Genomic DNA, 26,215 nt, shown 5'->3' with positions numbered 1-26,215 from the left:
ACAGCTCTATGGGAATGATTTAAAAGCCTTGAAAGCAGATCTTAATGAATGCAGTTTGCTTCCTGTGATAAGTGAAGTTATGAAGTGACCTGCTTACTCAAGAAAAGAAGTACCTATGTGAAAAATAAATTTGAACTCTTTAACAGACAGATGTGACAAGATTCAATGTTGGCCAACTGAAACTGGGACAGGCCAGTTTGCAGATCAAATATTGCAGGTATTGCTGTAGAAAGTAGCTAATTATTAAAGAGAGTACCTGTGGTTCATGTGAAATGCTTCATCACTGACTACTTTAAAATCACAATTGGCTTTTTTCACTTAAGTATAGCTTGAATAAGGAGCATTTTAAGAAAGCAGTACTTGATCAGTTGTTTGTCCTGGCTCTGTGATTCCTGAGGACAGAGAAGCTTCCTGCATGTTATCTTCAGAAGATTTATTTTCTTTTGCTGCCTAATTTGAGTAGAAAGATGGCATACACTTCAAAGGCTTTGTGAATAACAAGAGGTTCTATTTATTTGGAAAAGCAGACCCAAGTAGGTTCCATGGTGTCCCATTTTGTTTCTTTACTAACTATAACTGCTTTAGTAGTGGCTCATTGCAGCATAGTTAGTGGTCTTAACTTCATTTTTAAAATGGAGCAATTGTGATTAAGAGCAAGCTATTTCAATAGAGAATAATAGGCAGACTGCTGAGAAGTGAATGGGGTAATGCAAAGAAAGAAGAAGCTGCATGAAATTCACATACAAATATGGGCATTTAAGATTTTATTTTTAACAATGTCCAAAAACATGTATTTGTCACTACTACTGGAAAAAAAATTACTTCATTTCAGTATGCCACCAAGTATGAACTGTTCTCAAAACTCTTGTGCACAGATACATGTAAGTAAGTGAGAGAAAACACCCTGTACAATTTGATTTGTTTATTTTAAAGATTTTTTTTGTGTTGAGTATGAGGATTCTGGTGGACAGAGCTTACAACTTTAATTCCTGGCTCTGACATTCAGTACAAAATCTCACATACGTGTTTTTGAACGTATGTTCTTCTGCAAGAATAAATGTTTATCTAATAGCTTAAAAAATGATCAGCTGCCATAAAAATTGTTTGAATAATCTACATGGAAAAGGGAAGTGCTGAAAACAAATCTCAGTATTTTTTAATAGGTTAATTTCTAGAAACTGCTCCTTTAGTATATCCTGTGGTAAACTACAAAGAAATGACATGGAAGTGGCAGAATATCTAAATAACTCAAACGGAAAAATGATCCGTCTAACTTTGTTTCAGCCACCACTTTGTTCTCAGTTTAGAACTGATATTTTTTTGGCTTTAAATACCTTGTTTAATCAAGTTCTCTTCCCCTTTCACATTAATATTGTTTTGACCTTTAACTTGCATAAAATTGGGAATTTCTATCTTTATATAACCATTTGAGATAATGGCTTCTTATACCTTCGTATTCTAACCTTGTTTCCTTTTTTTTTTTTTTCTTGGGGAGTTTTTATCTACTATGCTGAAATCTTCCCGTCAGATACAGTATTTACATCTATGAAAAACATTAAAAAACAATCCATACCACTTCAGTACTGCACAGTTTTCTAGTGCCTCACTTCTTAAAGGTGCTGACGTGACGGTGGTGGGAGGGAGAAAAAAACAAACCAAACCAAACACTTGTTACCAGTGAATTGAAATAAACTGAATTGCATTTGGGGTTACCGTTTAGAGGTTGAGCTACTTTTTCACTTGGTCATTTTGTTTCTTAAATTAGGTAAATAAAATAAAGTGTGTAAAGTAATTGTATAAATAAGTAAAATAAGTGTATAAAAAAGTATATAAATAAAGTGTATTTGCAGTACACTTGACTCTTTACCCTGCATGAATAAGTGCAATCTTAAAAACATACTTGCTAGTTGGGCAAAAAGCATCTGAAAATAAGTACTTATCAGTGCTTTGGAAGTCCTGTTGCATTCTGTTTCTGTTGCTTTATTTTCAGTACCAGCAGAGACGTCAGCAAGAAAATATACAGCGCCAAAGCCGAGGGGAACCCCCTCTTCCTGAAGAAGACATCAATAAACTTTTTAAGCCACCACAGCCCCCTGCAAGAATGGAATCTCTCCTTATTGCAGGTAATGTCCCAGCAGTGTCTTTGACTCATCTTTTCATGTATCAATGTTACCTGGGAGAAAAATGCAGTTGTTGCCCTAGAAAGCATCTTAATTGTTCGTTACCTTTGAAGTTACGGTGTGATAATTTGGTATTAATAGCATTCCAATACTGTCCTTCATTTGGTGATTTCAGTAAACTGATCCACAGCCCTGGTGTCTGAAGTATTCACACACACACACAAAAAGTAGCTTAAGAAAAATAACTTTACTGCTAGTAGTCAGTCCTTGCCTCTGTTAGAAAGTGAGCTTCCACACACAGAACAATTTAAACCATCTAGGGAAGTAACTGCGGCATGTTACAGATACCGATAAGAACATAACATGTTTCTGTAAAAGCAGGCTGCTGTGTTTAAACAGAATGGCTGTGTAAAGCTCTAAACTTGATCTATGGAGACTCGTTCTTTGTATTTCTTACTCAGCCATTGTAGCTAGCTCCTGCTTGACCATCTGTGCTTCACGGGTTGCTGGGAAAGGGCAGGAGCAACAGCAAGAGCCTCTTCCTGGCTCCGTTCTGAGAAGGTGAAGTGGGATTTGAAAGGAGAGCTAGAGAAATGCCCTACGGAGCATGGCTTTCTGCGCAAATGGGTGTAGTGACTGCTGCAGTCAAGCTGCTCTCTGCGCTCAGCCCAGCTCCTCCCTCGACTCCAGAAGTTATGGGGCTGTACAGATGAGAGGTAGGAGTAAGCTGTTTGGGCTGGAACTATTGAGTCAGAGCAGAGCATTTCTCTGCCTCATTTTCTGCAGCACTAAGTTACTGTGGACATCCCTAGGTGTTGAACTGGTTGTTGCAAAAGCTGAGAATTCTTCTTTTTAATTTCCCATAGAATTGAGCTAATTTCTTTGATCTTTATGGACGGAGCTCTAGGGAAACTGTCCCCCATCTCTACAAACCCCAAGGTGAAGGAAAATGTAAATGAGAACAAAGCAGAGGTATTTTTGGTTGTCTCACCCCTGAGTTCCTGCAGTTTTCTGGTGCGCTCCATGGTGTAGCCACAGTTTGTTCCAAAACGCCATGCCTGCCCCTTACCTCCTGGAAAAGCAAAAAACAGCTGGGACCTCACAATGGCAACAGAGAGCAGAAAACCTAGATGTCCTTCTTAAGTAATCTAAGTTTGGAAAATGTCATGAGAAATCAATTGCCTTTCTTTAAACTACAAGAGGCATTTTAGATCAGGTAGTTATTACCATTGATTTGCACTGAGAGAAAATTAAACAGAAGTCCTGGTAGTTTAGAGTACTCAAAGAGTAAGTAAATTGACATTAAAAAAATAATAATTAGATTAGTATTGATACTTTTTCACACTGCTAGTAAGAGCTGCTTTTAAAAGAAATACTGTTCTTGATTTATTATTCTATCCAGAGTCTTTCAAAAAACTATTGTCTCAGTAGTTTCTAACGGTGAATGAATCCTAGCAGCAGTAACATATTCACTGCCCTTGGCTTTAGCATAGCTTAGAATATGCAAAATAGGTTTGTGTGCACGTGTGTGTGTTATGGTAGTGTTGATGTGCTTAAGATGAATCATCTCCTGTAAGAGATGGAATTAAAAACTATTATACTTCAAGGAAAAAATCAGTTTTCAGCCAAAGGTTCATTTGTTCTTTTACTGTAGTCAGGGGAAGAATTGAAAGGATCCACTTCAATTCAGATGAAGTAAAGTTTGTGGATAAAGAATAAAACTTAGCTCTTTTGTCTCTGAGGCATCAAAAAACTTTTTAAATAGAGCATTAGATTGAGAGTTTATTGGCCTTCTAAAGAGTCTTAATTTTTGATTAAACTGGCTTCATGTTTTGTTATTCCTAGCTAACAACGGAAATAACTTGTAGCAGTTCTTGTATAAAAATGTTTTGATGGGCACATTTGATTTGTATAGCACTGACAAGTCTCCATACCCTGATGATTTTTGAAATAGCTAATAAAAGGAAATATTAGGTGAAAAAAAGGCTAGCAAAATGCCAAAGAGGAGTACCACAGCTTTCAGTCTGCTAGTGGAAAATATTTGTTATAGTATTTTAATAGGGCAGCAGATGCATAGGAAAAAAAAAAAACTGAAAATCAGCTCTATAGTACTTTTAGAGCAACGAAGTTGAACAGTTGGTTAATGTGATTAAGCTTCTAATACAGTCACAAAAATTGTTTGTTCATTTTATTGTCATATGTCTTCTCTGAAATTGTAAATAACAAAATAGTAGGAAAACTGGGGGGAGGGGAGTGTACAAGTTTACCTAGTCTGCTAATTTAGTTTATTTTTCCCGATCCTATTTGGGAATATTGAAAAATGTGGATTCCAAAGTGTAGAGTAGTTGAGCTTTTTTTGGTGGTTTCTCTTTGCAAATCCCATATGATTCACTGACGTTTTGGAGGGGATTTTTAAAAGTAATGTTTTAGAATGTCTTTTCTGAATTTCAGAACTGATAAAGGTTTATTCTTCTTTCCTCTTGACAGGTCAAATTAATACCTACTGCCAGAATATTAAGGAGTTCAATGCACAGAACTTGGGCAAGCTTTTCATGGCTCAGGCTCTCCAAGATTACAACAACTGAAGAAACTTTGCTATGAGCCTCAACAGAAAAAAGTTATTTACAGTTTTACACTGTTAATGATCCTTTTGAAAATTTGGTATATTGGGAAAAAAGTCTTGTAAAACAGTCACGTTGGTTTGTGCAGAACTCTCCTGTAAGAAAAATAAAAGGCAAATTTTAATGATATTTTAGTATTTCCTTATTTGTTGGCCATATTGGACTGGAATGTTCTGTGGTCACTCTGGTTTGCTAAGTGCTTGGCGGTTATTCGTGTTTAGTCATAGCAAATAATACAGGTTTAACTTGGAATCTTAAATAAAAACAAGTTATTACAAATGTTCAGTATAGCTGACTTCACAGAAGAAATTTAAATTTTCCCAGTTTTGATTGAGAACTTAGGGCTATAATAAGCCAGTCACTTGGAACAGTTGCTTGTTCTTATTTTAATCTGTTGGGACAGTCTGGCGCATTGGATCTTCCATGTTGCAAGTATTTCATAGGCCTCACAGTTGCAGCATACAAAATCAGTATTCTGTGGAGATTGATCCCCACCATATCATGCTAGGCTGTGTTCCCATTTCCACTGACACCACCAGCTGGACTGAAATCCAGTGATACGCTACTGATGTCTTCATGAAAGAAACGGTAGAACCTGGAGTAGCTAGTGTGGAGTAAATGGACACTGCATTAACTTCATCCTCTGCACCTGCATTTATCCCTCAGCTCAGGCTACTTTACTTTCTAAGAAGAACATTGATGAAAGGGTTTAATATGCGGCAAATTGCTGATGTTACTGTCATTTTGAAAAAAATTATTGCATGTTACGATGTGATGAGTTCTGAGAGCCTAAAATGGCTGAAGGAATTTTATTTCTGTAAATGAATAACATCCTCTAAATGCAAGCCTAGTATGGAAAATTTCAGCCTCCAAGGTGAACATTTTGAAAGTCAGAAATGTGTGAAAACTGGGGGTTAGAGCAGGACCTTGTTTTTGTCAGTCTTACCTATAGCGATTGTGGTAGTTATGTAAATACGTATGCAAATTTTTTTCAGCCCTCAAATATCTGGCAAATTTCCAGTCCTTTTTTTTTTTTTTTTTTTTTCCTTGGAAACTTTGGGCACTTTTGGGCACCCTTGTGCTGACTTTCACACAGTAAACTTATCTGAAAACAAAGATCTGTTAAGTATCCTGCTGCAGTGCCACGTGATCGTTGTTTCCTATACAAATAATATTGAAACAGTATTAATCTTCTAGTTTTATGAAGGACCAAAAAAATACCAGGGAAGAGAAGTAGGAGCAAGTAATTAGAATAAGATGGGACATTTGAGATAGAAATAAACTATCTTCTGGATAACTGGGAATAGAGGAGTGGCTCTGTAGTGGCTGTGTGTGGAAGGAAGCAGCAGTAGCATACATACTAGGTCTGCAAAAAAGGTGTTAGCAAAATAAATACCTGGTATAGGTTAAAAACCAAGTGCATGTTTGAGTCAGGTCTTTGATTGTGGATGTAAATGTGAGAGAGTGCAGTAGTTTGCTGTGTTGGGGGTTAACAAAATTAGTGAATTTAATATAGTTAAACCGAGTGTGCTTGATGTCAGTTAAAGCCTATGAAGAAATATGGAAGACTTAAATAGAGATCTGTGGCTTCTCAGGGCAGGGATTTGAGTCAGATAGGGAAATGAGATACAAAAGCAAGCAAAGCATAAGTAGATTTTTGGAGGTGATTTAACTTCCGAATCATACTTTGGTCATTTGTCATGGTGAAAAAAAAATAGGGGAAGTCTACCTGAGCCAGGGAGGTGGACTCCAATTGAAGCTCTCAGTCTGTAAATGTTGCGGGTGTTAAGAATTAAACGGGGCTGTGCGACCATGCTGGGTTCTGTGTCAGATTTCCCCACAATCTCTGGATTCCTGGAACTTGGCTCTTACACACTCTCTACCTAAAGTAAGTGAGCTTGGCAGCTCATTCACTGTAAGACACGTCCTTCCCATTTCTAATTACCACAGCACTATTTTTGCACATCATTGGCTGTGGAAGGCTATTCTTTATACTAATAAATATGCAGTGACATTAAAATCTTTAAAATTCTACTTTAAAGAAGTTAAAGCTTCTTTTTCTTGACCAGCCATAGAGAGTTCAGGCTTCAAAACAAACAAAAAAACACAAACCTACGTACTTTTTTTTTCCCAGAGTACCTGCTCTGCCCTCTCTTTCTATACTGCTCGACATTGATAATGAAAGGACTGAATTCTGGTATCTGTAGGGAGCTGCAGTACGAAATCTTTTTGTTGTTGCATAAAGTAGCTCACATGTTTGTAGGTTTTGATGCACAGGGAGTCACAGAGAGAGGAGCTGCACAGGAGAACTTCCCTGTGTTGCACATGGTAGTCCCACAGAGACGGCAACAGTCATTTACTGTCAGCACTGACTTTTTTTTCCATCAGTGAACCTATCATTGTTCTGGCCAGCAAGGCCTCTGCATGAGGTCCCACCTCCATCACCTGTCCTCAGGTAGTGCATGTGCACATGGAAAACAAATCTTTCTTTTGTTTGGCTGATGTTTGGGAGGGATCTTCACATGTGTATCTCCCAATTTACCGTGACACTACTGCCCCAGTCCCACTGCTGCTGCTAAGATCCACTAATTGTGTGTAATTGAGCCGATGTGGGAAGGGCCTTTGCCCTTAGTGGCAGCACTAGTTCGGTCACATCACTGGGACTGCCTGCTTATGGGGTGTGCTCCTTGGCCCCAAGGTTTTGCTGGTGCAAGGTAGGGTGGGTGCGGCTTGGTGTTGCATGAATCGAAAGTTCCTGTTCCTGTAGTTAGAGGGAACACCCTCCCTGAGGACTCACGTAATGGACTGTGTGCTCCTACTCTTACGCAAGCACAGAGTGGAACAGGATAATCACTGAGTCTTTCTAACGCTCTGAAATGTGTCTGATTATGCTGACAGCTCTGAAATTATCTTCAGGACAGGCAGTAGGAAAGGATGCTGCACTTTGGACCATCCTTTGGTAAACTAAGAAAATACATGCAATTCCTTAGTTAATTCCACAGTTGTTATCAATGACTAATCCCTAACATTAATATTTAAGGAAAATGAAACCAAATGGGGAAGAACTTTTCTGTAATCCAAACATACTTGGCATGCCCTTAGCCCTACATCAAATTATGAAGTTATTCCATGCTCCTTTTGGAGCCACTTCCATCTGAGTCGTAAGTATTCTGCAGCAGACTGCCCCCATGGAGGAAACCACAGCTTCCCCAGTTACTCTATATACATTATCACGTCCATTTTCTTCTTACCTCCACACAATATTCTTCCAAATGATTAAATGTTCTAGAACCTGCGTTTCTGCATCCTGCTGAAATTAGGACTCCTGTGCGGAGCTGAACAGTGTGACTGTAAGGTGCTGCCAGGTAACGTTTGTGGGATTTTTGCAACTGCAGAGCACACAGCAGAGGAGGATTGGATGATGCAGATTTCCCACTTTGTACAAGCAAATATGTTGGATGGGGTTGGCAGCGGTGACCAATACACATATAAACAACATCTGATATCTCTCTGTTTATGCTCCTTTTGCTGTGTGAGTTTCTGAGCCTGGAGTCATTCATTAATCTCGGTGATTCTTGCCTGATTTTTTTTGCCTTCTGATGACTTTGCTGTGACAAATCACCAATGACGAGCAGAGACATCTTTAAGTAGCAAGAGGCTATGTAATGGTTCTCACTTGATAGTCAAAGGACTGAGAAAACTCTTGGTGCTCCGTTAAGAAGTCATTAGGAGCTGGTGATGCAAATAATATCACCAGCGTAAGTATGTGCAATGTGTGCAGTGAGAGAAATTGAATTGCTCTCTGCAGAACTGCTTCTCAGCCAGTTTGCCAGCCCTGGGGTGAAAGATAGACGGTCCCTTGTGATTTTCCATGCCTGTGCATTTTCTTCCCTTGACTTTTATACTTGCTTCTAATTTTCTTTAGATTTTGCCCACAGCTTGTTGATTTTTAAGTAAAAAGAACATGCTGCTCTAAATCCACTGATGGGTGTCATTATGTGCTTTACTTTTGCTTGAATTCTTCTGGAAAGCTTTGTCTGCAATTGGAAACGTACTTTTATTTATTTATTTACTTATTTATTGAGCAGCATATCAAATTCACAGAGGAAGTTTTCATGCTCAGGTGTCAGATATGCTCCTGAGTTCAGCTTTCTCATGACCCTAGTCTTCAGGTGTTAGGGGGCTAAACGTACTGGCACTGCTCAGAAGATGGTGGCGCTGCTACCTGGGACTTGTCCAGAATGAGTGATTCAAAAGCTTTTCGCACCAACTTTACAACTGGAAGGCAGTTTATACGAAGTTGGGCTTTTTTTTTTTTTAATATTTTAATTGACAGAACAGATTGCTGTTGACACAACTCATCATATGCTGAGCAGTAGCAAATTGTGCAGAGCTGTAGAAGATGTCTTTAAAAACAGCTTTGGCAAAAGGCTCCTTAGCGAGAGAAAACTTAATGTCTTATTTCAATTAAAGAGAACATTTATATGTGGGAAAAATAGCCAGATCCATTTTACAATGATATTAAAAGGCATTAGAGTGTCAGTAAAATAAACAAGGAAGGGTAGCAATGTATTTATCCAGCAGAAACAGCTAAAGACCTCAAAAGCTTTATAAAATGAAAAGAGTGCGTGCAATGAGGATTTCCATTCTGTTTTAAATGATCAATTTATCAATCTGTTACCATTACTGAGGGCGGTGTACCTTAAATACAGAATAGGTACATCAAGATTCCCATGTCTTTTTGTCTAGATCTGAGCAATGCAATGTATGGTTTCAATTTTAATGTATCAGTAAAACCGATGGATAGCTGTACCCAACAAGTTAGAAAGCTGAAAGCTGATGGAAAGATCTGGGGGGGTCTCATGCCTCAGCTGGTGTTTGCATGCTTGCATATCCTGACATCTGAAAGCAAGTTGCTGAAGGATGTCTGCCACAATTTTTTTGTTGTTTTCCCCAAATCTTTCACTTGGCTTTTAATGTTAGTCAGCTTCGTTTTTAGCTTGCAGATTGCAGATAAGGCAGGAAAATATGTAACTGGAATGTAGCAGTGGCAATATTCTTGCCTGTTTCAAGCTGTGGTAAAAAATATGCCCAAAAATAGTCTAGATAATAATGACCAATTTATATATTTTAGGACAAGAAGTAAACAATATGATGATCAAGGCTAGCCTGTACTACACCAGATTGTAACACTTGAGCACTTTCTGCTTTTGACCAACTGTGTCACTTCCATATGGATTATTTTAGTTTACCTTAGGCAAAAAGCACAGTCATATTAATTGCTATGACATTTAACGCCGTAGTCAGGCACATCCAGTGTTACTAGCTGTGAAAAATCTTGTTTCCAAAAGGATTAGCAATTACGAGGTCCACAAATGTTAACGACTTGTTGATATGGACCACGAGGTCTTATTTGATTTAATCATTTTCAACGTGGCTCCTGATGCCATGTTATAAGATTATCTAGGTTTCTAGTGCTATTAGGCTTTCAGTCAGCGAAAACAAAATAATAGCTTGCTGTTTATAGAAGAGCACTTTCTGCAGTTACATATATGAGCACAAGCATTCATGGACTTGGTTTCTTGTGGCTTTTTGGTCTTCCTAGTTCAACCACAAAAAGCTGTTCACAATGACTCCCACACACGACCGCCACATTATCTGCAGCTCGCTCCAGGAGCTGCTGCTTCTCCCTCTCTTGAGCGTGTTTGAGTCCAGATTTAGTCGAATTTGGCCAATGAGTTCACAATTTGTCAGAGTGGAGTTCAGACAGAATGACTGTATGTGCAGCATTTCTTTGGAAAAGCTCGGCGTAAGCCTTTTTTGCGCTGATAGCAGCAGCTACACGTATCGTGGTGGATGTGTGAGGTGGGCAAAGCAGGGGAAGCTGTATGGACCTGGGGTCACACAGGCCACCAGCATCCATCAGGGGCTGGATAACAGACTGCAGTGCAAGCAGCCACTTGGAAGGGAAAGGCTCTCTCGGTTGCTAATTGGTTTCTGTAAGTCTTTAATGAATCCTTACTCTGAAAGGAAAATTTTCTTCTTGGGAAGGATCCTTAGACATTTTAACTTTATATGCCTGTGCAAGGGAAGTAAGGGGATCAATGAGGAGAGAAGGATCCTTCTGGATCAGGCACTAAACCAGGAACACACTCAGGAAGTGACTGGATTGTGGCCATCTACAAATTATGTGTGTACATCCTATAGCATTTCTTGGTGTGAATGTTTCTTAATCACAACATTATTAGAAGAAATCTCTTTGTATATTTATGTTATTAAAAAATAAAAAATAAATTACTAAAGTGGCAGTAGTTGGGCATTTATCTGAAATTTCTCATCCACTCCATGTGCAGCTGCTGCTGTCTGTGTTTGGACAACTGAATCTGCTTTTCTCTGACCCAAAGTAGGAGGGCTTCCTTCGTCACAGGCAGCAAAAAGGACTTGGGTTGTGGGCTGAGCAGTCCCGAAGAAGGAAACCACTGCTCCTGGAGAGAAGCTTGTCCCTGTGTTGTGGCCTACCAGCCACAAGCCTTCCTCATCACCATCTCCGCCTACCTGCCGGACAGTGGCTGTGGAGTTGTCACTAACTGCTGGAGCGTCATAAGTCGTGGTGTTGGTAGAAATAGGTGAATAATTTATGTAAACAGCATCTCTTCCTGGTGCAAAACACAGGCTGCTTCGTAACTTGCACCTGCCTGGCAAGGGGAGCATGAACCTAGCGGGGAACCCTGTGTCTGAGCCGGGATCCGGCAGATCTGTGTAAATGACCCGAGCGGGCCCTCCAGGCCCTGTGCTGCAGACCTGCAGTGCGCTGAGGATTGATTCTGGCTCTTCTGTATTTTGAGAGTGTAAGCTCCTTAAGATTGATGCCGTGTCTGTCATATTTACTTGAAGTGCTTAATGTGCTCGATCCAGTCCATGCTCAGCAGGTCCTTGATATCATTTGGTGAATTTAAGTGTAATTGCCTGATTATCACATCCTATGGAGAAAATAATACATGATTATGCCATTAAAGGGTTGTATGCTGAGTAACTGGATGAAGATTGTACTGACAATTCAAATTTTTCCCATCTCTTGAGGGCTCACGTTTCCAAAGTTTAGCAAAGCAGGTTTTGTTGAACAAAGCCATGTAGCCTACTATGCCTGCTCTGTTTTGAGGCTGTCCTGGGCACACAGTTATCCTCTCTTAGAGCTAAAGAACCTAAAGCAGCAGCATGATGCTGTATGGATCTGACAGCAGGGAGATGTTAATGGTTTCTTTGCTACTTGATGAGCAGCAAAGTGGTGCTGAGGCCAACACGTGTAGGCGTGGGCACCCCTAGCCTTGCAACCCTACCAGCCATGCAAGGTCATGCTGCTTAATCTCTTCTTAGCACCTGCTTTTAATTTCTTACATCTCTTCATTCTCCAGTTAGCACATCACTTTATTTTCAGCCATGCCTTGTGCTTTTTCAGCCTTACTCCTCAGTCATTGCTTGAATTTTCAGCAGTGATTACCCAAACTCTTGTTTTACTTCATGTGAGCACCAGAGCTTTTCATGTGAAACTGTAGTTTATTTTCTCTCTCTCTCTTTTTTTTTTCCTTCCCTCTGTAACCTCAGTCTTGGAAATAGCTGAATCCCTTGAGCAAAAGCTTCCCAAAAAAGATCCCATTAGTCAGACAGCTAACATCAGGAATGCTTAGCCTGAATTGTTCAAAGTTATCCTGAAGCAGAGTATTACAATGGAAAATGTTAAGTAGCCTCCGCATAAATGCGGCTACTTGTGCTGCCATTAATAACCTTGGCCTTGTAGAGAATGTTCTTGTGCTGGCTAAATTAGATTAACCAGTAAATTTTCTCCATCTTTAATGTCTATCAGATTTAAGACTTCTGGGCTTAAGCCTATTGCCACTAAAGCTGATGGTAAAACTCTGCTGGATTCTGTGTGAACACCAACTTTTCAGGAATGATGTCAGAATTTCGCACTGCTGAAATTGGTGAGTGTGAACAACACAAGAATATGAACATTACAGTGCAAAATAAAGGGAACAGCTTTCAGACTAATCCTAAGTGAGAATGAAGATGTATCTGGCACTTCAGTCGGTATTAGCATTAGCTTGTAAAAATCTTTAAGTATATTAAGAACATAGGAGTCCCCATGGCTTGTGGTAAAATTACATTTTTAATATTGTAGGAAAAAAAAAACCTGTGTGATGAAGGGTTCAATTCCATTTTTCTGAATGCTTCATATATCTGAAAAATTACAACTCTTGGGAGAGCATAATATCATATCTAAAGTCATATTAGTATTTAATGTTTTATCATTGTAGTTCTGCTTGCGGCCTCTGCACCTTATTCCATCACTCTCATATATGCTGTAGTATTATTCAGATTTAAACAGCTTTTACCATTCCCTGGCAAGAAAGCCATTTCAGAGATATTGTCTGCACTGCTTGCTAAAAAACATGATAATGTAAGCTGCTGCCCTTTTCAACTGGTGATCGTTGCCAGGTGAAATAGAGGGTAAGCAAGTTGCATCCCAGGGTCTCAGCCAGCATAATGCCACTCTGGCGTAGTAATATATGCGGTACTCCTAAGTGGAGGGGAGACATTTATGAATTTAAAATACTGAGATACATTGTTTTGTATTTTGTATGTACTAGACATTTTTTTGTCCCCATCTATGCCTAGGGACTGGATTCAAGAGTTTTGCTAACGGTGGAGAGCTGGAGCACAGTCCCAGCAGAGGCGAGCTGACGTCCCAGCAAGTGTGGGGGGACAGGGGTAACATCTGACCCAAAGCAGGCAGGGTGTCCACATGCTTGTGTCTGTAACACAGAGGATTCACAGCTCAGAAATGACCACCCTGCAAAGCAGTCAGACCCGCTACAAACGAGCCTCTCTGTTCTGGAGCGCTCTGCCGAGCTAAATGGGAGAACCTCTCTGGAGCTTGCTCATCGCTGATTTTAATAGCAGCATTCTCATCTTGTTGTGGGGGGCTTTAATTGTGCACATCCCATTAGTGCTAATGGAGTTCTGCACCTGAAATCCTGTGTATGGAGATGAGACCATAAATCTAGGGTTACAACCTCATTAAAGTTGTTTATTTCACGTGTAATAGCCCCTTTGCCACCAGGATACCTTTATTCATGACTTTATTTGTCCCTTTGAATAAAGCCTCTGCATCTCAAGACTATAACTGCCTCTTCTGTGCTGTGCCCTGAGATGACCGCTCATACTTTTCCCCACCTCTATTGTGCAGCACGTCAAAACAGCCAGGATCCATCTCCAGAGAGTTATTGGGAGCATGATGCAGAGAGATCACGAGTGCTGGAGGTTGCTGCTAGGCTATGCTGTTTCTCAGCAGTATTTATCACTGCTTTGGGGGATGTAGCTGTACTCGGTGCTTCCCCACCGGCAGCGGCACTGGGTGCAGCAGTAGCTGGGCTGGAGCTGGGGAAGGTGCACGGGTGCACCAAGGAGTGAGCTGCCGTGGCATGTAGTGGGGTGGGAAAAGGCTCTGTAGTAACAGCAGGGAGAGAGCAAGGGTGGGAAAGCCAGGAGAGGGCTGGGGCTGGCAGAACTGAAGAGGGAAGATGCTTCTTAAATGTCAAAACTATGCTTAAGCCTCATGAAGATGGACCCCTTGGTCATCTTCTTATGGTCTTCTCTGCCCTGAATCCCGTTGGTGTTATATACAAGAACAGCGAGGCCTTTTTAACTTCTCACAAATAACAGATGACAAAAAAAGAGGTGTTTTATTCTAACAACTTTTGTTCTGAAGTTTATTTTTTCAGCAGAGTTGATTTTGTTCAGACTGTTCATGGAAAGATTTCCCGTCTCCAAGCCAAGACTTTGTACAGGTGTCAGTAAGCTTTGTGCCCGTTACAATTTGTCCCCAGAAGCCTGGCTTGCCAAAGAAATTAAGTGAAGTCTGTAAGGGGGTGTTTATCAAGGTTAATGGTCATTTGAGAGTATTGGTCTTTTCTGACATGGAAGTGTTAAAGGAAAAATCTGCTTTTGGCAGTTGGATTTTCATGACTGTTGTGCTCTCAGCAGCGAGTGCTGAGGCTGCAGGGAGGACGGGGAAGCGAGTGCCTGTGCTTTGGCCAGACCAGTGCGTCTGGGGCAGCAGAGGTGGGGGTGAAGAAGCCAGCCTGCAGGCAGGCTGTTTCCAACACACAGGTGGGAAGATGCTAGCTAAAATGATAAGCAAAGGGTGGGTTGTTTAAGAAACCCTCAGGTAGGTGAGATGAAATGGGAGGATGAGAGTTGCAGAGCTTAATTCCTGCCCTGGCAAATTATTGCTGGTTTTAAGAAATGCCCATATATGAGGAAGACGTAAAAGGCAGATGCAAGACTGGACTTTCTTATTATTGTGTGGGGAAGAGTCCTGCATGGAGGAAGCTGAAATTAGGTAGAAAATCACAAATGTGAGCAGACTGGAGGCAATGATGAGCAGGCTGCTGCAAGCTGTTGGCCAGTGTTGGTGAGCTGGGAAGAAGGAATAGAGATCTTAGCTGAGATAATTCTAGATGGAGATGAAATTGGTGGAATAGGAAACTTTTTCCCAGGTTTTAGTTATTTAGTTCACTGACATTCTGGAGAATCAGAGTGTGACCCTGCAAGTCAGGTCTGCAAACCAGAGCCCGACCCCTTCACCAAGGCCCCATTTTTGTTGTACACCCCTGCAACATCCTGTGCTGGCCAGAGACTGCCGCTTTTGTTTGTGTGTCCAAGTCTCTCGATAAAATTTAACAGCACTGCACAGCTTCCCCTTCACTTTCACATTTGTTTTTCAATAAGTTAACTCATGGAGTTAATTCACAAAGGTATTTAGCACAGTTTGAAACACCTCATTTGGAGATGGATCCAGACGAGGCAGCAGAAACTATCGAGCTCCTTGTGCATTGAAATTATAACCAAACTGGAACTTCTTCCCCCAGTTCCTTCCACTTCCATTTTGTCTCCTTGATCATTTAAGTGGATAATTAAGATTAAGGTTGCCTGCAAGCACCTGTTTCACCTGTAGGTGCATGGTACCCTGGGCAGCTGAACCCACAGCAGTGACCTTAGATTTGCTTTTAATTGTTTTCCAGGCTTGGTTATTTGAGACAGCTTTGAGATTTCGGGTGTACCAAATGTATTTGTCTGCTCTGCTCTGATAAAGGTATGCCTACCGCTGGCACTTGCTCAAGCTCCAGCATCACAAACACAGGCAGCATCCAGGCACAGCGCTCCCTCTCCCCCTCCCTAATTGAGACCATCATTTTTCAGCCATCCCTCGGTGCCCTGCTGGCACAGCGAGCAGATAAGCTGTCCTTGCAGTCATTCAGTTTGTGCAAGCCTAGGGAGAGAGTGAGGGCCCTTCAGTTGAGGACCCTTCAGTGAAACTGCTGGCTCTACCCCTTTTGTGATAATCACAGACATTTATCTATTAAAAGAAACAAATTCAGACACTGATTTGTACCAACTTTCTGTTCTTCCGCACTCATCTGGTTTGTTGCTCCAGAGCTGTGCAGTTTTTTTGTTGTTTGCAAGGGCTTTTTATTTTTGACCAAATCAGCACAAAGTTGTGGTGGTAAAAATCAGGCATTTTCATTTTTTATTTTTTTTTTTTAAATCTGGCAATGAGTAATGTTTCACATTCATAGGGATTAAATATATTTATAATATAACATAAATATAATATATGTTATATAAAATATAAATATTATATAAAATATATTTTGTCTATATTTATTCGTAGGCAATAAATATTGTTTCTCAGTGCAATGAGATTTTTTTTCCTGGGTTTTTAGGTGTATACTGTGCTCTATGAAGAGTGTATCCCATAGCTCCTTGTGAAACTTTGTTGAACATTGATCCTACCTGGCCCACTGTTAGGAACTGACCTGGCAGGGGAAGCATTGCCAGGAGCCTCCACCCGCTCCTAGACCAGATCCTGCAACACCAGTACTGGCTGCCGTGCCACCCAGCTTGCTTGTTGGTGGCTGCAGAGAGCCCTTTGGTGAGGCCATGCAAGCTTCCTGGAGGTGGTAGCTTCTAGGTGAAGCCCTGGAGGCCACCACCTGCAAAGGGCTCTGGTGGATCGCTGGCCCCTGGTGACATTCATCTCAACCAGCTCCTGCTGCCTGTGCTGGACACGATCATCAGGGCAGCTCAGGGATGTGTGTGGTGGTTGGGGGACCAGTCTCAGCACCTACTTTTGGTTGAGATGTTTGTGCCCTGAGCTCCACTGTTATGTATAGATGAGGTCCCTCTCTTCATCCGTGTGTGCTACTCTGAATTTCTACTTGTAAATGTGTGACCCTGCATGCACGGAGTGTCCTCGCTGAGCATTGCCACCCTCAGCTGTGTGCCACCAGCAGGTGCTGTGTGTGTGCGCTGATACCTGCCCTGAAAACCAAGTCTCCACTGATAATCAGCCTTCAAAGTGCAGCGTGCACCCGTCCTGTGGAGAGCTTCATGTTGCTTACATGGACTGTATCACATTGCCGGCTTTCTTGATGTTTTTGAATAGCTACAAATATTTTCTATCGAGTTTTATTAAGTGAGACCCACATACTTCTTCCAGCTGTGACCGCGCGGTCTGTTTCTACATAGCTGCTCACCCCGCCCTTGCTCAGCAACACTTCACAGTCATGCTGTGGTGCAGATGAAGAATTTGGGTTTGAAGCTGGCAATCTGATTCCCATTAAAGCTCTATGGAAATTTGCCACACACCTGCCTAGAAAGCTGGAATAAATAATTCAGCACTGCTGACTGGATACCTAATGGCAAGCAGATAACTTGGATACCCTTGTACTGGGTTAGGCTCATCAGCGCTGTCCTTTCATGACAAGAGAAGGAGAAAGAAAGCAACAAAAAAGAAGCAAGACAGGCGTGGAGAGGTTAAAAAGGGCTGGGGACTTTTTCTCTCCTGGAATCAGCTTTCAGCCCTTCTGAAACGAAGGAGCTGACATCTGGTCCAGCTGAGGAATGCAGCAGTGAGAGCAAGCTGCTGGACCCGATCACACTCACTGTGGATAGTCAGCAGCAACGAGAACGCGGCCGAGTTAATTGCTCCATGTTAATAGCCATACAAGGTAAAAAAAATAGAGAGAAAAATTAAATCTTCATGTGTGACACATTTTTGGAAATACCTTCAGACTTCAGGAGCGAATGTTGTAAGTAGAGTTGAGACTCCTCGTTGCCTGAATCACTCCTGCAAGTAAGGCCACTTCATCTATTAGCCACTGGCTGTGGGAGCAGCTCTCCTGCGGGCATGATGGATTTGCCATCGCTTGGATGCAGCCACAGAAAGTTATTTAGAAAGCAAGGCTTAAAGGAGCTGTGGGCAGAAATTTCTGGGTCCAGGTCCTGTGCTGCTTAGGAAGTCGGTTGGTTGCCTGGCTTTCTTAGTGCTGGAGCTGCTGTCATCAGATGTAGCTGCCATTGCTTTGTCTTATATTTTAGAGCTGTGAAAGGCTCATTTTGCATGAGGTGGTGAAACTATCATGTTTTATTTTGCGGGGGGAAGGGTTCACAAACTTATCTATGAGAAAATAAACTCAACAAATACTAGTTCACTTGAAAAAAAAAAAAGGGCAACATCCTATGATTTGCATAAAATCATAGGTTTTTTTTTTTTTTTTTTTGGTCTGCAACACCTTTTAATTATTGCTGTTTCTTATTCTTGAAAGTGTAGTAATCCTTGCCCCCAGGCTGTTGGTGATCTATAAATTACAGTGGAGGCGATACATCTAATTTAGCAAGAATGATGCTCTAACTCCAATACGTGATGCAGCTTGTCAGAAAAGATAATCTAATCTTGCATTAGATTAGATTTATGTTAATTAACATATTAATAGATTATGAATGTAGTAACAGTTGCAGTTTGACTTTGGCTCGTGGGCTTCAGTGACAGCTCTCCCACTCCTGCCCCATTGCCAAGCCCACAACTGCACCTCATGCACAGCAGATTGTTTCAGTTCGTTCTCACCAAAAGCTAAAACGATATCAGCTGCGTGGAAGAGACACCTGTTAATCCTCTGCAACCCTTTCACCTATGGACTTGTCATTGCAGGCCTGGTCTTGAGAAAGAAAAGTAAAAATACTGATCTTGGCTTTGCACACCTGATGCTATCCAAGCTGCCGAGCAGCCCCATTGCAGCCCTGTTCGCCCTACACCAGTCGTGGTGGGGGTCCTGACCCAGGACCCTTGGGGGAGCACCCACCGAGCTGGGGGTGCAGCTCTGCAGGGAGGCGAGGACGCTCAGGGCAAAAAGGAGATGCAGACAGGGGGGAGATCTGCTGGATAGGAAGGTGTCATTCTCCTAGAGCTGCTTTCCAGCACTGCAAAGTCTCTGGGCAGACATAAATAATATTGGTGAATTAAACAGAAGTGGTTTCTACTATTACGTAGCTATTGTAATTATTTCCAAACAGTATGGCAATGAGATTTTTCTGGTGTGTCTATGCTCAGAGGGAAACTCTAGGTAGGTCTGTATGCTCAATTTCAGCATTTAATCTCAGGACAAGTAGGTTAACAAGTAGTCTCTCAATGACATTACAGTATATTGTGTTTACGATGTCAAACTAAGGCCATTCTGATTTTTTGACTTCTATAAAACACCCCATATACTGTACTAGGAAATAGTCACTTTCTTACATATGATGTGCCAGGTTGGTATAGCGAGACAGTTTTGGTATGTTTCCAAAGAAACTAGACTTCTGGGATTTTTTTATTTCATTCCGCCCAATGCAACCTGATCTACTGTGGGTCCCATGTGAAGTCAGTTTATGTACCTTTGGCCACACAGCCCCGCATGATTACTGGCTGACTTTCTTGGCTCTTAGGAAAAACTTTCAGGCAATTTTTGATGTTATCCCCAAACAAGGAGAAACAGGGAGCTTGCCAGTCCTAGTTCTGCACACAGACATTGGGGAAAAAAGCAGATCTTCTCTTCAAATAAAGGGTTTTTAAAAACAAACAAACAAACAAACAAAAAAACAAACAAAAAACAACAAACAAACAAACACAAAACAACTACCCTGACCCAACCTGCATTCTTCTTATGTCTGAGATGACTTGTTTATCAGGATGAAACACCATTCTCACATCCCTAATTGCAGACTGGAGCAGATCTTGAAACAGAAAAATCTACTTTACTAATAAGATCTATCAATCAGCTAAACATGCGTGCCCAATAACTTGCAGTAGGTCACAGTAATTGTTCCCTGGAAAACCCTTGGGGTTTGTAATATTTAAAAATACATGTTATAATTTCTGCATATTTGTTTTCATTTCGTGATGTCAGCGTGCCAAATTTATACATAATGGGATCCTTTCACCTCGTAGTTAACTACCGGACAAGCCTTGTGCCCCTGGCTGCAGTCTCCCAGCTATTAACTCTGTTTCCCCAGGGAAGCCAGGGCATTCTTCGCCCTGCTCCCAGACGGGACAGGGATTGGGATGATCCTGCAGGAGATGAACGCAGCAGCATCACTGCTGGAGCAGTAACACTGCCCATCGGGCTGCTCAGCTCAGTGGGGTCTGGTGCTGAACCCTACTGACGTTGCCCACTAAAGGATTTGGGAGCAGGGTGGGGAAGAGTTTCTTTTAGGAAGTTTGACTCAAGATGCAGATTTTCCAGCCTGAACCTTTTTTCTGCTGCCAGCCAGGGAGATCCCTGCTGGTAGCTTCTGTGTGAGGGATGGACAGTGGGGAGGAAGTGGCATGCAGTCGAGAAGATGCAGGCTTTGGGAGCTGAAGTGACAGCTCTGCCCTCTCTCACAGAAGCTAAATGAGTGTTTCTCAATCTTCCAAAATCAAAGGACCAACAAGCCTTTTTGATCTGAGCACAAGCAGCCAGGGAGTGAGCTGTGCCTGTGGGCAGGCGCTGACACAAGTGCCTGCCAACTGCGTGGGATGGTGTGTGTGTGTTTCGGTTTAGTTTCTTAATTATTTTTCTGCAATCAGTTCACGGACCACCTTCTGGTATCTTATGGATTGCCTGTTGCCCATGGGCCCCACAGAGCAGTGCTGGCTGGATGACTCTTATTAGCTCACATGGGCTGCACTGGAGGCATTACAGATGAAGGATTTATGTGCTGTTACATATATTCACTGAAATAATCGCCTGTCTCGAGTACTTTGATAGTGATAAGTGACTGTAGTAGAATCTGTGTTCCTATCTAGTCTTACATGCCTTGTTTTGCAATTATCCGTCTTCACTCAATAGTTTCTTCGTATAGGCTTAAATTTAGCAGTTATTTCTTTGCAATGATCTATATTAGTTCAGGCATCACATCCAAGAATTTAATGCAATGTGTGCATTTCAGGTCAAATGTTAGATACTTCCCAGTATCTGTAATAATCTTTGTATTTTAAATGGAGGATTTTTTTAATTTTTTTTTTTTTTTTTACTTCAAAAAAATTACAGGTCAGCTTTAAAATGGTTGAAGATGGGAAATTGGAAGATGGATGCTCTCTTCTGAACCCATCTGAACATAGAAATAAAGTTGCAGAGGAGCTTTAAGGCCACCTCAGGGTGGTCTTGTTTTACTGAGCTCACTGCTTCACAACAAGCATGAGGTCCTAGGTGAGATGAAAATCTCACAGGAGGCTGGCAAGCACCTCTGTGGGACTTTTTCCTGGAGAGGAGAGCTGTGTGCTGCTGCCTCATGTGGTAATCAGCTGGGGTCCTTCTTGGGGACACCTATTTCTGATGTGTCAAATTATTGAGGCTTGGTGGGTGCTTCTTGGTGGTCACCAGCCCACGCTGTGCTAATACACAGCTCAGTGAGGAGTTTCCCACACCATGTGGTGGCTTCAGGCTGAGCCCTGGTGGTGGTCTCAAGCAGCCATGGCTTCCTGCTCCTCCACCTCTCTCTAGGGCTGTCCCCAGAAAAACAGGGGGTGCAAGGAGCCCAGGAAAGTTGGGTAATGATATGGTAATGACAAGGTAAATCAATTACTGTGTGTGAAAAGGGTAATTAGCGAGCAGGTGATGTTTAGCAGCTGGGCTTTCAACCTGTTTGCTCAGGCCAGTTTTTTTCAGAAGTGACTGATAGGCTGCAGTGCTTGATCTTCTGGGTAAATACAGCTTGTTTTGTGGGTAACGGGCTGAGGTGATAAATCTGGCTACTCTGCAGTAAAGCTTAACCCTGCTTGTGAACAGCCACTGTAAAAACATTTGGGGCATGTGCTGCATTTTAAACACTGTTGGTGTGGCTGTTTTTGTTGCTGTTGCAAAACACTGGAAGAGACAAGGCAACAGGATTATAGAGTTCTCTGTCTCTCTTTTGCTTGTTCCTAATCTTAAAGTGATTTTTTCAGTCATAAATAGCATTCTTTTCATTTTCTTTTAATTTTGTCTGCCGCTTTGGATGTCAGATCTGGTTTATATGCTCAGCGTACACACACATTCCTTAAAATAGAGGGATCCTGCTATTTTGCCTTAGGCACTTCACAGCCCATTCCTGGTTATAGCAACAGCAAATCTACTCGAGGAGCAGCAATACTTTCTGCCCTGCCAAGTACACAGCTCTCAGCTGAGTTGCTGCAGACATTCGGCCTCTTTGCTCTCTTCACACCCTACCTGTCCCATAGCTAAGGATAACTAGATATGCCCTCACAGATGAGCAATTAGGATATTCTTTGGACAAAGGAGGGGATAAGGAGGAGGAACACCTGCCCCATAGAAATGTGAACTCTCCTGTATTGACCTTTACAACATGGAAAAGCGGTGGTGCAATGATTTTCTTTTGTGGCTCTTGGTGCCAATTATTTTCTTTAAGTGTCATTTCCTGTGAGCACAGAAAAATCTCAGGTTTCAATTTGTATTAAAGAAAGTAATTTTCTAAGCATCCCTTAGTGTTTGTTGAAGAAAAGCCTGAAAGAAAAACTTCAAGGCTCGAGATCCAAAAGGTGAACAAGGAGAAACCCACAGGGTATTATTATGAAGACAAACAAGCCAAGCAACCTGACAAACGCAGGGTGCTCCTGATCAGGGCTGGCAGTGCTGTCTGTTGTTACACTGACGTTGTCAGTCCTCCTCCTCCTCCTCCTCCTCCTCCCCCTTTTCTTCTAATTTTGTGAGCGGCGTTTTTATAAATGTTGCTTCTTGGACGGGCTTGGTGCGGGTGACGAGGGCCGTCGGGAGGAACGCTGCCATCCGACCCGACCCGTGCAGGGCTCCCTGATCGCTTCTGTTCTGGGTCAGTGGGTGTCAGCGGCTTGGGAGGGCGCCAGGTCCTCGTAAGGCTGGTCTGCTCAGTCAGGACGTATTTTACAAATATGCCTTACATTGATCTAATTGTCCTCTGCCCTGACAGAGCTGACAGCCGTCAGACCTCCCAGGATGTCCCCTCCCCTGCTTTTTGGCTTTCCCTCCATCGTTTTCCATACTGCGGCTATCTTTGTCGCTGCTAGAAGAGCTCAAGGCTGAGCTGGAAGCGGAGGTAGTGTGGCTTTACAGAGAGGATCTGGTATTGTTATTTACTTTCCCCGTTTCCTATGTTAATGGTCATTGCAGCTCATGTTTTATTTCAGTTTGACATTTGACAATTCATTTAAGACTAATGGATGCTTAATTTCAAACTTTGCCTGGAAATATCCACAAAGCTTACGCTAGAAGTTGCCAAAACCGGTAGCCCCGTAGAGGGAAGGTTGCTCTGGCTCCGTGTCCCCCAGCAAGACTGAACGCCTGCTCTCCACAGACACACAAATCCTTTCCCAGCCTTTGATTTCTTCCCTAAGCATCCCATAATAAGTACTGCATGCAGTCCCAGGATCCTCTTTCTTGGCATCCCATAATAAGCCCCATCTCCCACAGCAGAGCCCCCGGGGGGTTCCCCAAGGGGCTGGGTCTCACCCGGCCTGTGGGGCTGGTGCTCTCCTGGGGCAGGCCGAAGAGGCCAGGGTGGGGGCTCCTGTCTCTGGCAGGGGCTCTGGGGCCTCCCAGTGCTCTTCTGTGTGTGGGGGGGTGAGCCTTGCCTTTCGTCGTGTGGCTTAACAGGTTGTTTCTGGAACAGGAAATTATCCAGAAACTGTAGAGATTACCCCCAGGTCAGCCATGGCTTCAGCATGTCCAGAAATGCCTGAAAGATGCAGCAGCCTCGTGTCCTTTCTTGATACTTAGGATCATAAAACTTACCACAAAATGGTTGCTGTTTGTGGTCCCAAGTTGCTTCAGAGTGGGGGGGGGGGGAGGGGATGAAGCTTTTTTCCTGCAATATTTACTCCTGTTTTGACTAGTATTGCACAAGCCATAGATTTTTTACTATGAAAACTGCTCCCAACGTAACAATTTATGATGAAACTGCAGCACATATTTTAGACAGATAGAGACTTTTAGTCAGGACCGGATAAATAATGGAAAATGTATCACACCATTTAGCAACGTGTTCCAATAGCAACTTTGTTCTAACAGACGGTGATTTGTCAAAATCCACTATGTAAAACCTAATTGAAATGGGTTGTGCTGATTGACAGAGTCGTAGTCAAAAACATTCAGTGTCAAAATAAGCAGGATATTTTCTTCCCTGTGTGCTTGTTAGATTAAAGAGCTCTCAAGGATCAGAAGACATGTCTCTGTCTAAGGAACAGAGGCATCTGTGAATGGTAGGAGTGTAATTTCCTACCCACCTCCAATTACATTCTCTTGTGATCCATCTGTCTGGGAAGCTATCAGGTATTGTGTTTTATAATTGCTGCTTGTTAAAAATATCATCTTAGATGGAAGTTTAAAAAAGGAAATCTCAAAAGACCCTCAAAAAATGAAAGCAGAGCTACTTTTAGAAAAAAAGCTTGTTATGAGAAATAAATTAAAAATGAGAATACTTTGCACAAGGATTTGATTTGAAGAAAAACAACCCAAAAGCACAAAACCACAACAAACCAACCAACTAGTACAACATGTAGGTCATTTCAATGATAAAAGAAATGTATCTGTTTATTAAAATATTTTCTGTCAAGAAAGTGCATTAAAATGTTTAGGAGAAAATGTCTCAGTATAACTGTAGGATTGCATTGAGAAGTGTCCTTTGTCTATTCAGGTGCAAGACTGAACTCCAGGTTTGATCTTCAAGGCAATATCTGCGCTCAAATCCCTTCATCTGGAAGCTAAGTGATACATCTAAGTGACAGGAAAGATGGATGTATAGCTAAATGGATCTGTGTTTCCCTAAACAAGTGTCTGGTTTCCCCATAGAGCTGCATTGAGGCAGGTAGAGAAGGTACCTCAGAGCACTGATTTTCCCTTCAGCTAGGTGAGATGGGGTACTGCTGTTCTCAGCCTCCATACCCAGATTTCCTTTCAGCAGAAAGGAAAGATTGTGGCTGAGATACACATCTGGACCTGGGACCTGGAAACTCTTGCTAGGTCCCTGTTATGGATATAGCCAGGATTCACCCCCAGAGGTCTCTTAAGCACTTCATTTCCATAATTAATATATAAGGAGCTTTGGCAGACTGTTACGTTAAGCATTTGAGAAGCCTTAATTAAGTGGGTTTGATCACTCCTGGACCAACCTTCACCCCTGTGCCACTGTGAACTGTTTAAGCAAGAAAGAGCGTTAGCAGGTAGAAGGAACTGAAAACTTATTCATAATCATAATGACTGCGGTGGCACCACTAGGTATATACACTGATATAACAACAGAATTTGGCCCCCACTTATTGATGAAATTATGGCATTTTGATCGCTACCCCTTTCCTTACCCTTGTTCTGACATCACCATTTGTATCTACAGAAAAGTAGAAGTCCCCAGCCCAGATGAACCTTGTGTTTGAGAAAACCAATTCCTTTAATAGTTTCCTCTTCCCAACTTATTCCTAGTTGCCTCCTGACCTCCTTTCTTGGAACCTGGTCACCCAGACTAGGAATCAAAGTTGTCTGGAATTGTGGAATTATGCTATTTGCTTGCATTACAGGAACTGATCCATCTTTAACAATAACTGCTTGGGAAGCCACATAAATCCATCTGTATTTGCCCCTTCCTGCTGTGGTACACACCAAGGATGCTTGCTGGGCGTGATGAGCTTGCTTCTCAAGGCAAGGCATATACAGACAGACTGGAAGATGCTGGTCCAACCTACACTGCAGCAATGCAGTCTTGGATCCGTGTATGCAAAATTGGGAACCAAGAAAGTGAAATAGTCATTTTTGGCTCTTGAACATGGACTAATTGTTGTTTTGGGCCTAGGGCCATAAACGTAGATAATTCATGTCTTCAGCGTGGCACCTTCAATGAAGACATACCCATTTCTGTGAGTTGATGATGTAGGTCAGTAACTGTCTAGCTGTTCCTTCCCCTGGTGTGTGCAGATGGTAAACATGAGAAGGGGAACACGGGATGGATTTTCAGACTGGAGTTCAAATAGACTAGTCAGGGTTACGGAGAATAACTCTAAGCCTGCATAGGAAGGGAAAGAGTTAAAAACTGGAATTCCACTTTGGAAATAGAGGGGAATCATGACTTTTACTACATCCCTCTGCCCAGCAA

General features: G+C 42.0%; 1 protein-coding gene across 1 annotated transcript in view; it reads left to right on the top strand.

Moving 5' to 3' along the window:
- The window catches only part of EIF3H (eukaryotic translation initiation factor 3 subunit H), an 84,061-nt gene extending 79,191 nt beyond the window's left edge, over window positions 1–4,870 (top strand). Inside the window, exons 7-8 of the mRNA XM_035318205.1 lie at window positions 1,991–2,123; window positions 4,608–4,870. Coding sequence (XP_035174096.1) covers window positions 1,991–2,123; window positions 4,608–4,705 — 231 coding nt within the window. The 3' untranslated portion in view covers window positions 4,706–4,870. The remainder of the gene's footprint in view (window positions 1–1,990; window positions 2,124–4,607) is intronic.
- The last annotated feature ends 21,345 nt before the right edge of the window (window positions 4,871–26,215 follow it).

The sequence above is a fragment of the Oxyura jamaicensis genome, chromosome 2 (assembly GCF_011077185.1).
Source record: "Oxyura jamaicensis isolate SHBP4307 breed ruddy duck chromosome 2, BPBGC_Ojam_1.0, whole genome shotgun sequence".
NCBI classification, from domain to species: Eukaryota; Metazoa; Chordata; class Aves; order Anseriformes; family Anatidae; genus Oxyura; species Oxyura jamaicensis.
Note: the sequence above shows the minus strand (reverse complement) of the source record. Positions and strands in the feature narration are given on the sequence as shown.